A 13,723-nucleotide genomic window follows, 5' to 3' on the forward strand; every position below is an offset into this window, starting at 1 on the left:
AGCTCAGTCTCATCACAGCGAGCTCCAGCAAGGAACGCAGCGTGGTATCTTTCCTACAGGGATCACCTTGTATGGGTTTCCACTCAAAGGGAAACTCAATAAAGAGTGCTGAGAGACTGGCTGAAAACAGTCCACTGCCCTCTCCTCCATGGAGGAAGCTGGGACAGTGAGGGCACAAATACAGGGGAAAGTAGGTCATGGCCAATGCAAAAGTACGGTTATAGTGAATTTACAAAAATATAGTACAAAACATTTAATTTATGGCTTAAGTTTTAAACTATATGATATTTAGAAACAAATGCATTGTTCTATGACTGTCATCCCAAACATATAAAAATAGTGAATGATATCATACAAATTGCTTGACAAAAAACAACCAAGTATTATCTGCCAAAAACATTCTTTTGAATACAGTAAAACCTCTATATAACAGACTAATTCAGGTGAGTGGGTGTCTGTTAAAGTTGAAAGTCTGTTATATAATAAAGTAGGTTTTCCAAATGCGTATGTAAAAATTTGATAAATTAGTTAACCTGTTTTTACTTATGTAGAGATGTTTGTATAACTAAAATTAAGTAAGCATGACAAGTTTAATTTCACAGAAAAGTTTTCTATATGTATTATTGTAATTTTAAATTTACACTGAATAGGTCTAGTAAATGCATGCATTCACCAACCACCTCAGGTAAACAACTGCACATGGTGGGGCGTGGCTTAGCACAGGTGGGAACATTGGTGGAAAGAGTTAAAACTGCTGCACAAAGTCATGCCATTGGACAACAGAACCAATTATCACGCATGTGGTGTGATCACATGCTAATCATTCGCTGAACACTGTTTATGAGTGGTGACGCCTGGATTTAAATATGTAGACTATAGTTGTAGGTATATAATATTTATTTTAACAAAATTACCAGTGTTTTTCCCAACATATGGCCTATTTGCTAAAATTTGTTAAAAATAACAGTGAGTTAGCCCTGATCAGTTTGGCTCAGTGGGTAGAGCGTCAGCCTGCGGACTCAAGGGTCCCGGGTTCGATTCCGGTCAAGGGCATGTACCTTGGTTGCGGGCACATCTCCAGTAGGAGGTGTGCAGGAGGCAGCTGATCGATGTTTCTCTCTCATCGATGTTTCTGACTCTATATCCCTCTCCCTTCCTCTCTGTAAAAAATCAATGAAATATATATTTTAAAAAAATAACAGTGAATTAATAACAAAATAACCTGCTAATTATAAGCAAATCTTAGTTAAAAGCATTTTTAAATTATCAGGGTATTAATTTTCACACATGACATATGGACCAGAAATTTTGTCCATTAAATCTGAAGTTTGTTAAATCAAGGTCTGCAAAATTAAGGGTTTACTGTATCTGAGCAGAATACTTAAGAAATGTCCCTCCTGGACAAATGGCTGCTTCCAGGCACTTTTCACTGGTGGAGGGAAGGCCACTCTGCTGGGCTCCCTGTTTGATGAGGGAGAATGGCATTTCCACAGGAATTTCACAGGAGATATAATATCAAATTGGAGATATAATCTCAAACTGTGGTCACACACAACACACTTTTTGTGTAGTAGCACATACTTATTATTTATATTATTACTTCTAAAAAGTATTTGAGGCTAGACACTTACATTATTTTGCTATAAAGTATAGTTGTAACAAAGTATTTCTCAAGTTACAAAAAGGATACTTAAAATTTTCTGTATTTACTTGCTTACTAATAAGCCAATCATTTACTACTAAGACATCAATTTATGGAGACTCTAAGTTAAATTTGATATTACCTTTAAAGATTGTCTCTTAGTCACATAATTCTCAGACTGAAGCAATTTCTCATAGTCTTCAAAAATCTAATGAAAAGAAAATAAATATTACAGTGTAAAAACAACAGTTATTTCTCTGCATTAGGTTTGCTTGCTTGCTTCAGAAGTAAGTAAATCCCCAATCTCTGAGCCCAGCTGCTGTGCTTTCTGTCTCTGTGTGCTTAACCCTAGAACAGTGGTCGGCAAACTGCAGCTCGTGAGCCACATGCGGCTCTTTGGCCCCTTAAGTGTGGCTCTTCCACAAAATACCACATGCGGGCACGCACATACAGTGCGATTGAAACTTGTAGCCCATACGCAGAAGTCGGTTTTCGGCTCTCAAAAGAAATTTCAATTGTTGTACTGTTGATATTTGGCTTTGTTGACTAATGAGTTTGCCGACCATTGCCCTAGACCAGGGGTGGGCAAACTTTTTGACTCGAGGGCCACAATGGGTTCTTAAACTGGACTGGAGGGCCGGAACAAAAGCATGGATGGAGTGTTTGTGTGAACTAATATAAATTCAAAGTAAAGGAGCGGAGGGGAGAGCAAGAGAACCGGATAGAACAGCCGGATCCGGCCTGCGGGCCGTAGTTTGCCCACGGCGGGCCGTAGTTTGCCCACGGCTGGCCTAGACTGACCACTACTGTCCATTGGGAGGTTTCCCCTTTCCCCATCCTCTTTTGTACATAAAGACATTGAGAGTGGGAAGCTCAAGTGATACAAGAGACATACTTCTCTATTTTATTTTAGTTCTGCAAATTATAAATAGGGTAGGAAAATGTAGTAATTGAATACTCACAATAAATAATTTTGAATAAAACATCTACTGAGTTGCAAGATAACGCATTTTATGCCATATTAACGAAATCTGTTTATGTAGACTTGCTGGTAGTCTATGAATAATTTGAGAAAGATTAAATAATTTAGGGTTTCTCCTGGCAACTCATTAAAAATCAAATTGTCAAATTCATAGCATGAACATGTAGAGAAAATAGGGCTACTTTTGCTGCATGACGGCAATGCTAATCCCAACTAGCCTCTCTGGAGCACCTCTACTCTCCCCAGAGGCTGGGGACACTGGTGCTTGGAGCCCCTGTTTCCTGATGTGGTCGAACATCAATCATTACTTAGGCCCCTCAATCAACTCAGGTAGCCAGCAGCTGGAGAGGCTCAGTGCCAACCTCCCACCATGTGTTGATGCACTCAGGGATTACTAAGGTGGAAGGAGCAAGACCAGCAGAGAATTGAAAGCTAGAGTGTTCAGAGGCTGAAGAAGGTACAAAACAGTCCTGGTCCTCAGATGGCCAAGTTGGGGGGGCGAGTGTGTGCTCAAGTGAGATGAGGGCAAGCTGAGCACACTGATGATAATTACTGAGAGAATTAAAAAAGTGAAAAGTATAAACAGAAGCATGTAGTTCACATTAAAGTCACAGTAACTAGACTTATTATTTATGAAGGACTTATTATTTATTCTAGGTATTAGGGATACAAGTAATAATGATAAAACTTAATACTGAGTGCTTACCATGGTACCATCTTGAAAACTTTAAATCTTGTCAAATTCCTACCACAGCCCTATGAGGTAGGCATTAAAATCTTTATTTTGAAGTAGTTATAGGAACTTGCCCAGGGTAACGCAATTAGTAAGAGGGAGAGCTTGGTCTTGAAGCGGACGCTAAAGTCTATATTGTACTCTGAACCCTGTGTTCAACAGATAAAGTCCTGCTTCTCAGGGAGCTCAAGGACCAGCTAGTTAGATCCAGACACAACACAATAATACATTGTAAAAAGTGAGAGAGAGGCAGGGGAGGGAGGCATGGAGGGTGTGTGTGTGTGTGTGTGTGTGTGTGTGTGTGTGTGTGTAAGGGTGTGGTTAGGGAAAGCTTGCTAGAAGTGTCACATTAATCCAAATTGCAAAAGGATGAGCTGGATTCACCATTAGAGAAGGGAGTTAGAAAATAGAAATATTTTGGTATTCCTACTAGTAAGTAAAACTAATTATTGACCGGGTCAAATGACTTATCTTAGTAAGGGTGGGGTGTTCTTCCATATGGAAGAGTTACCTACTGGCTCTTAAGGGCAACATGGATGCTCTTAAGTTAAGATCAAGGTGAGCAGGTGCTAGTTGTTTCTTGGAGCTCCAGAGCACAACGCTAAGAAGAGATATGAAAAATGAGAAACCCCTGATCTCCTGCCATCACCAATTTTCCACAAGGTTTCCTGATGACCTGGCTTCTGGGTAAAAGACAAATTGGATGTATGGTTGGCATGGTTGATTTCTATAGTGGGTCATAAACAGGAATAAGTGCTCATAGATCTTAGAGAGAGGGAGGGAGGGAAGAAGGACAGGAGGGAGGGAGGGAGGGAGGGGAGGAGAGAATAAGGTAAGACTTAAAAATAACTTCTACTTACAGTGTCATAATTTCGTTCTAAGAAGTCTGCTACTAACACTTTATGTCTGGTTAGTAAGTCCTAGAGAAAGAAGAACCAAGTGAAATAAAATGATCATAGCTAATAAATTTTTTAAAAATCTGTCTTTTTGTTCTAAGATTTAATAAGTCCACTAATTTGAAACACACAAGTTTCAGAAGAAACTTTTTGTTTACATCACAAAATTATTTCCATTCTTAGTTTAAGATGTGAAACACAAGCTTGTTTCATGTTAAAAACAAGTGTTTATTTTAAATTCATATTATTGTTAAATTATAGACATAATTTAATTACTAAAACAAATGGTATTTTAGAGATGAGGTTACAGTATATTTCTTCAAGCCACAACTCTACATTGAACATATAATATTCAAATAAAGTTTATGATGATCTTTTAAAAGTATCATTAATAACTAATCATTTTTTTAAAAAAGAATTCTGAATGGACTAAAACTATATCTCACAAGTTAACAGATTTTAAAGGATTTTATGCTTTAGTTTTTTTTCTTAACCACTTTTAAAACAGAGTTGCCTAGGATGCTGGGAAGCACAAGAATGACATTTAGCAGGGCCATCTCATATCGCCCTGCTCTGGGGTTAATGGGCTGTGAGTTACTCAGTAGCACAATGCACCCTTTCAAAGTTGAAGACAAGCAGCCCGATCTTATTACAGACATAACTCTCAGAAAACTGGACAAAAGCATAAAGGAACGTTTGACTGTTTTCAAATCACACCTAAATCATATCCTTAATTCACCTTAATGTGGAAAGAAAACAAGCTTCACCTAATCCCTTTTGTAAGCTTAGAGGCTAAATACCCTATTTAGGTATCGTTCAAAATTTAATTAAAAACCTAACAAGAATTTCACAGTTTTCCAAAATAAATTCTTACACTTTAATACATATTTAATTAAAACTTCCTAAAAGCATATAGAAGATACACACAATAATCTCACAAAGAAGGCAGCAGCAATGGTAAAACTCATCTATTTCTATTTTAATAAAAATTAAAATATTTAAAGCATTTTGCATTATAATTTTCAAGTTCAGAAACAATGAGACTAGCTTAATTTCATTTCATATTATGTGTTGTCACAACTTGATTGACTACTGGGCCTATCAGTGGAAACGTGAACATCGAAGCCAAACAAGTGTGCTGTTCTGGAACTGTAATTTTAAAATGGGAAAACTTCCCTGGCTGGGTGGTTCAGTTGGTTGGAGCACAGGTTCAATTCCAGATCAGAGCACACACCTAAATTTCAGGTTTGATTCCCCAGTTAGATACAGTGTGTACAGGAGGCAACTGATCGATGCTTCTCTCTCACATCCATGTTTCTCTTTCTCTCTATATTTCCTTTTTTCCGTCTCTCTAAAAATCAATAAAAAACATACATATCCTTGGGTGAGGATAAAAAAAAGGGAGGGGGGATTCATTCCTGGCCTGTCTGAAGTAAAAATTCAAACTATTCCTCTATCGGAGACCCTTGAGAGAGTAAGGTAGTCCTACAGCACTCTTTGGGGTCCCTAATCTTTTCCTAGATGGATATTTGGGATACCTAGTTTGCAGACAACCCCTTCCCTAAAGCTCCTAAGCAGTATCAGTGATTTTCTGAGCTGACCCAGGACTGATGCACCATAGGAGTTCTCCACCCGCCACACGTTGTCAGCCTTAAGAGTTTGCCCATGTTCTCCCTCTGCCCCAGGGCCTGCACATGCAGCGACAGCAGCAACACAAAAAGCACTCTGCCACTGCATGCTGCCTGGAAAGATTTTCTGTCCACTACACGTTAGAATTACACCAAAGAATCAGGAGAGAGTTCTGTTAGTAACATCTCCTTCAAAATTCTAAGAGGAAAAAACTTGGAATAACTTAAAAATTCAATAATAGAAGAATATGGTAGGATAGAATTTCTCCAGCACATGTATATAATGGATACAACCAATAAATGATTTGTATTCTTTCTCACACATGCTCTTACACTTGAGTGTATATATATTATATATTCATAACTATACCCTAACATCACATATAATAAAGAGCTAATATGCTAATTATACCGAACAGCAGAACGACCGTCCGGATGACCTTCTGGATAAAGCCAGAGCTGCAAGAGCCTAGGCAGTTGGGGCTGCGAGGGCCAACCCCCTTCACAAATTTCGTGCATCGGGCCTCTAGTTTATGTATATAATAAATGTATGCACAAAACTGGAGGGATTATACTATGTGTATACAGTAAGTCCTCACTTAACATTGTCAATAAGTTCTATAACTTTAAGTGAAACAACGTTAAAACAAAATCGACTTTGCCCTGCCTGGTGTGACTCAGTGAATAGAGCATCGGCCAGCACACTGAAGGGTCTCAGGTTGGATTTCCAATCAAAGGCACATACCTGGGTTGCAGATTTGATCACCAGCCCTCAATCAATGTATCTCTCTCTTAAAAAATCAATGGAAAAAATATCCTCTGGCGAAGATTAACAACCCCCCCCCCAAAAAACAACAACAACACAAAACCAAAACCAAAAAAAACCCATACTCAAAAAACAAACAAACCAATTCTACCACAGGCTAATTGACATAAGCAAGAGTTAAGTTCCTACAGCATCTCATCAATGTTATAATGAAACTAGTGACCTGGTGCACAGATTTGTGCACATTGAAAGGAAATTAATTAGAAGGTAGCCAACAGGGCAGGACTGGGCGAGATGGGCCAGACAAGCCCTGGAGCCAACCTCCCATGGTCCCTCCCTGGCGTCTGTGGAGTGAGCGGAGTCCCTCTGGCAGGTGGGGTCTCTCGGCCTGGCCTGTGGCGATCGGGCTGAAACCGGCTCTCACACATCCCCCAAGGGGTCCTGGAGTGTGAGAGGACATTCTGCAAAGTTGCTGTTGTACACGGTGTGGAACGTGAACACAAGTGTGCAGTAAACCAGATTCAGGGCCAACAGTGCCCCAGCAACAACATAACCCACAGCTGAAGTTGGAATTGCATGGCCCCATGAGGAATAGGGCTCCCTCCTCTCTGGTTTCGGGGTGTGTCACCCGAGAACCACTGCTGCCAAGTCACTGCAGCTCAGCAGCTCCTGGGTTGAGATCTTCCTCCTGGTGGTCAGTGCGCATCATAGCAATCAGTCAGGTGGGCAGAGGGTCACTTAGCATATTAGCCTTTTATATATATAGACTAGAGGATCGGTGCACAAAATTTGTGCACGGGGGTCGGGGGTGTCCCTCAGCCCAGCCTGCACCCTCTCCAATCTGGGACCCCTCAAGGGATGTCTGACTGCCTGTTTAGGCAAGGATCGGGCCTAAACGGGCAGTTGGACATCCCTCTCACAATCCAGGACTGCTGGCTCCCAACTGCTTGCCTGCCTGCCTAATTGCCTTAACTGCTTCTGCCTGCCAGCCTGATCACCCCCTAACCACTCCCCTGCCAGCCTGATCAATGCCTAACTGCTCCTCTGCCGGCCCGATTGCCCCTAACTGCCCTCCCCTGCCAGCCTGGTCACTCCCCAACTGCCCTGCCCTGCTGACCTGGTCACCCCTAACTGCCCTCTATTGCCAGCCTGGTTGCTCCCAACTGACCTCCCCTGCCGACCTGGTCACCCCCAACTGTCCTCCCCTGCAGGCCTGATCACCCCCAACTGCCCTCCCCTGCTGGCCTGATTGCCCACAACTGCCCTCCCCTGCTGGCCATCTTGTGATGGCCATCTTGTGTCCACATGGGGGCGGCCATCTTTGACCACATGGGGGCGGCCGTCTTGTGTGTTGGAGTGATGGTCAATTTGCATATTACCTCTTTATTATATAGGATGACATTATTTGAGAACCTGCTGAACATAAACACATGCATATATACACATAATACATAGACAAATATAATTGCAGCATTATTATAGAGCATATAACTGAGTGGGGAAAAAAGAAACTAGCTAGAATTTTACCCAAAAAGGAAAAAGCAGAAAATTGCAAATAAAAAATAAAGTTCAAATTTTAAAAAATTTAAAATTTAAAAATTTGAAATAGTATATACTCTTTCATCCCATCTCCTAACAATTCTGTTTAACAGATCTAAGTTTTGCATAGTCTAAGTATTATGCTTTAAAAACAAATGGGATGTTGGTATTTTAGTGGTGGGTGGAATTAAGAGACACACAATGGCATGGACATAATACTAGATCCACCAGCAGCAGCTGCTTTGTTAAGGGTTTACCACATGCTGGGGAAGAAGGGGTGCTGAGTACTTTACACACATTATTTCTAATCTTCACAACTCCACAAAGCAGGAAGTATTTTCTTCATTGCACAGATAAGACAAATGAACTTGCTGAAGGACATACAGCTAGTCAGGTGGCAGAGAGATGGAATTCAAATCAATTCAATCATCCTGATTCTCAGAGGGGGGATGGAAAAAATTGTGGTTGTAAGAAATCATTTTGGGGGAAGGACAACTTATAGACAATACCATGACAAAAACATAAACTAACAACATTAAAACATGAATGACTATACTGGGCAACAGTCATATTGGAGCTCAAAACAAAAAAGGTTTGTCTAAGAGATTAAAAACAAAAGCCCAGGCCGGCCAGCATGGCTCAGTGGTTAAGCATTGACCTATGAACCAGGAGGTCATAGTTTGATTCCCAGTCAGGGCACATATCTGGGTTGGGGGCTCCATCCCCAGTGTGGGCATGCAGGATGCAGCCAGTCAATGATTTTCTCTCATCATTGATGTTTCTATCTCTCCCTCTCTGAAATCAGTAAGAATATTTAAAAAAACAACAACACAAAAGCCCAAACTAATGTAGAACCAAACTAAAACCAAACCAAATAGACAATATCCCTTAAAACCAGCTTCTTTAAAAAAAAAAAAAAAAAGTGACTTAAGGTCATTGTTACATATATTAACCATAGAATTTTAGAAAACTATAGAAAATTGGCATTTCCAATATTGATAGTGTACTAGAAAACTTTTTTGGTTATTTAGATTTTAAGTTCAAAAAAATATGCTGAAATACAAATCAAAACATTGGAATTTTTCATGATTCAATATTGTGCAAAAAATTAAAGTGGGCTGAACATACAATAGCAAGACATTATTATCAAGTATAGTTTATTCTATTAAATGTTGAAAAATCTTTGGGGAAACTTCCAAAAATACATATTCATCTGTATTTGCTTTTTCCTCCATTAAAATTTGTACTATGTTTACAATTATTTGTGAAGTCTTATGTTTTTTTTTTAAAGCAACTGTGTTCATCATCAGATAGAAAAGAGAAAACATAGGATTACAATACCTATTAATAGAAAACATTTCCTAAGATGCTTAGGCACAGACATGTTGCTAGAAAAAACATTGAATCATATTCTGTGTTAAATGTCATTCTTCATATCTGATGCACCACGGCCGCTCACACCATGTGCTCTAGATATACTCTTTCTGTAGCCACTGTACCGTTTTGTTTTGCCAGGTGAGACTGAGAGGCCTGTGAAATGAAAAGACTCCTAGGGTTTCACAGCACTCTGAGCACATGTCCATGTTTGCTGACCCCCTCCCCTTCCCTCTACCCACCGGTCAACTCTCCTTAGAGTCTGTTCCCAACCCTTCCTTCCTTCCACTCACTCTTTGCTGTTCTTTCTAGATTTCCTCTTCCTTTATTTACATCTTGTCTTCTCCCTAATTTCTCCTTCTTCCCTTCTCTCTTTCCCTTGCTCTTTGCCATCTATCACAGACTTCCAGGTAAGGGCTCTTCCTCTCCCCCCTGTTTTCTCGGGGAGAATCTGGGGAGCAGGCAGGACTGGATGGAGACATGTGGAAAACCTGAGCAGGCTGGTGACCATCCTTCCTTCAATCTCAGATTCTAGGATGATATTTTATTTCAGATTCGGCTCAAGCTTTTAGAGGCAATGGCACTGAAGCTCCTTTGCTCTATTTACTGTCTCAGGCAATTCAGCCCTGGTCCCAAACAAACCTGCACACCCTGCTATTAAAACAAAAGTACCACAGCAAACTGTCATCCTCAAATAGGATTCTCCCTGACAGTTCATATCAATTCAATTTTCCTCATTTCATTATATTTCCAGAGATATCTTGGCTCCCTTCATAGATTGCATTACAGGCAGCTACCCAGCCTTGCCTACCCCTGAACCAGCCTATCTTCAGGGTGAAGTCCACTCACTAGTGTTCTCTTTTCTTTGTCACAGGAAGCCCCTCTCTCTGCCCAGCCTGCAGGTCCTTTCTTCTTCTCCTGAAGTTCCCCCCTTCTTCCTGATCCACTCTAATCTTTCCCCTTTCTTGAGTATTTCTGCTCTCTAACACTCTCTCTGCCATCATGTGAGCTAATATACTTTTTAATAGATTTAAGGAACCTTGTCAGAGCAGGCTGAGTAAATTCCTAGTCTATAGATAATATATACTTTTCAGTACAGCAATAACTGTTTTCACCTTTCTCTAGCTCTGGGGAACTTTTTTAGTTGTTGTTGTTATTAAACCTCACCCAAGGATATTTTTCCATTGATTTTTAGAGAGAGTGGAGGGAGGGAAAGAGACAGAGAGAGGGAAACATCAATGTGAGAGAGACACATGGATTGGCTGGGTTTGAGCCTGCAACCCAGGTATGTGCTCTTGACTGGGAATCGAACCCAAGACCCTTCAGTCCGTGGGCTGATGCATGATTCACTGGCTAGGGCTCTAGAACTATTTATCATAATAGTTTACAAACAGTAACAAGATTAAAGTATATATTAATATTAGTATATGAACTATGTCAATATTGTTGAAATATGTCTGTATGTGTTTATTTACTGAAATTTTTTAAATTAATTTTTAGAGAGAGAAAAGGAGAGGGAAAGAGAGAGAAACAAAGTTGTGAGAGTGAAACATCAATTGGCTGCCTCCTGCACGCCCCCTTACAGGGGAACGAGCCCGCAACCTGGGCATGTGCTCTGAATGGGAATTGAACCTGCAACCTTCCAGTGCATGGGTTTATACCCAACCAACTGAGCCACACTGCTCAGGGCTGAAACAGTATTTATGATAATATATAAAAAATCAAAAGTCACATATGGATTACAGTTAAGTAAAATATATATTTACATTTTAAAAAAGTAGTTTGGAATTATGTAAACAGAACAAATAAATTGCTGAAATGCTTTTAAAGAAACAAATCTGAATATGTATATTTAAATGAGTCTTGTCTACTTTATAATCAACTTTCTTGAAAGCCTATTTTTTTCAATGATGCTGTTATATCATCAGCTTAAAATATTTTTGGAATTCCTCTTCTAATATAACTATTGAAAGCCTATTTATTAGACAATGAAGAAAATCAAGCTCCATTTTAGCTATTTTAAAATTTGTTTTTTATTATCACAATAATTACTATAACCAAAGCCCAAAACAGTTCTAACTAACTTGATTGGCCACTTTACCCCATAACCTGTAAGTCAAATAGTGTTTTGCTATTTCTAAAACTTGTATCTTCCCTCAAAGCATAAAGATTTGCCATTATTGAAAAATGAACATGCTGCCCGGCAAGCATGGCTCAGTGGTTGAGCATCGACCTATGAACCAGAAGGTCACAGTTCAATTCCCGGTCAGAGCACATGTCCAGGTTGTGGGCTCAATCCCTGGTTGGGGGCGTGCATGAGGCAGCCGACCAATGGTTCTCTCTCTTCACTGATGTTTCTATCTCTCTCCCTCTCCCTTCCTCTTTAAAATCAATAAAAATATTTTTTTAAAAAAGATTTGCCATTATTGAAAAATAAAAATGCTGCCAGGCCAGTGTGTTCAGTGGTTGATCATCAACCCATGAACCAGGAGGGCACGATTCAATTCCCGGTCAGAGCACATGCCCAGGTTGCAGGCTTGATCCTCTATAGGAGGTATACAGGAGGCAGCTGATCAATGATGTTTCTCTTTCATCCATGCTTCTATCCCTTTCTTTGTCTCCCTTCCTCTCTCTCTCTAAAATTCAATAAAAACATTTTTAAAAAAGAAAAATGAACATGCCACGAACATTGATACCAGTTTCAAAATACACTAAACAATGGCAGAATCATAAGAATGAGTACCTGGCTTTCTAAAATAAAAACCTGAAGGGGATATCATTCTTTGGATGTATAAGTGCTAGTATTTTAGTTTGAGAACTAGCTACATTATTTTCTAATATGCTCTCTGAACATCTTTTTGACAATCAAACTCATAGAAACAGAAAGTAGAAAGTGGCTGCCAGTGGCTGGAGGGAGAGGGAAATGGAAAATTGTTTAATAGAAACTGGTTGTATGATAATATGAATATACATATGTACTGAAGTATACACTAAACAATGGTTAAGATGGTAATTTTATGTGCATTTTACCACAATTAAAAAATGTTTTAATTTAAAAACTAAGTTAGATTAAACTTAACGCCTACATAATAACAAAGTATATACAAAGTTTCTAAGAATATGTAAGATTATAAAAAACATACAATATAATTTATTAGTGATTGTTCTACCATGTGGAAATTTAAAAAGTACACTGATAAAATAATATTATGTCCTTCATATTCAAAAGTGTAATTCTCCACTTCCCTTCACACCGAATTCCTTTCCTTGGAGGCAAACACTCTATTTCCCAGATACCCTTCCAGAGGCATTTGATACATATACACGTTAAGTTGAAGCTTATACCCTTTGTTTTTAACATAAATAAAAGTACGACATACACAGAGTACTGTTTTTTCCTATTTATATATTGGAATTCATTCTGTATTAGCTGTGGCAGTATGTTGAGATGTGGCTGACTGGCCTAACAGACTGTATTCTATTTTCTAATGCCTCTTATGATCCACATCATACACATTTGTCTATGCCCAAGCCTAAGAAACAGAATTTTCTGCTTTTTAAAATTAAATTGCTTCTTCAGAGGCCAAGTGACTCTAAATGCTGAAACTAAGTGATCTACTTTATTAAAGAAAAAATTACCTTAAAAGAAGCAAAGGCATCTGATGCAATATCAAATGTTGACAACTCCACATACTTAAAGAAATCTCTGAATTGATTAGAAAAGAGGATGATTTTGGCAAGTGGTTCATGTCGAATACATTCTCTTAGCATAATTCCACAACGTAAGGCAATCTGTGGGGCTTCATATCTAAAGCATAAACAAGAGATAGAGAACTCTGTTATCCTATTAACAAAATAATATTAATAGTATCAAAAGAACCTTTTCAACACTGCTGTTACTGGAGGCATAGATAGCATTTGTCATAGTTCTTTCAAACACCATTCATCCAATGCCCACTGAATATCTATGATGTGTGTGGTATTATTCCAGGTACTGGGGGTACATCAGTAAACAGACAAGGTCACTTGCTTCCTAGTGTTCCATATTTTAGTGAGATTACATCTGGTGGGGGAAGAGGCAGGCTATAAAAAATGAAAAGATAATTTCATTTTCTGAGAAATGCTCTAAAACTAAAGAGAAAAAAAATAGTGTGACAGGCTGA

At 39.1% G+C, this 13,723-nt stretch overlaps 1 protein-coding gene across 17 annotated transcripts in view; it reads right to left on the reverse strand.

Moving 5' to 3' along the window:
- CAB39L (calcium binding protein 39 like) overlaps nt 1–13,723 on the reverse strand; it is a 179,029-nt gene that overhangs the window by 37,898 nt on the left and 127,408 nt on the right. For 14 of the 17 annotated variants that reach the window (XM_080661939.1, XM_080661938.1, XM_080661937.1 and 11 more), the window contains 3 exons: nt 13,200–13,368; nt 4,218–4,277; nt 1,785–1,850 (listed from right to left, as the gene is read on the reverse strand). In XM_080661939.1, the coding sequence (XP_080518065.1) occupies nt 1,785–1,850; nt 4,218–4,277; nt 13,200–13,368 (295 nt within the window). The remainder of the gene's footprint in view (nt 1–1,784; nt 1,851–4,217; nt 4,278–13,199; nt 13,369–13,723) is intronic. The other 3 variants (XM_080661931.1, XM_080661929.1, XM_080661930.1) reach the window with 1 other exon arrangement.

The sequence above is a fragment of the Plecotus auritus genome (assembly GCF_963455305.1).
Source record: "Plecotus auritus genome assembly, chromosome: 3".
NCBI lineage: Eukaryota > Metazoa > Chordata > Mammalia > Chiroptera > Vespertilionidae > Plecotus > Plecotus auritus.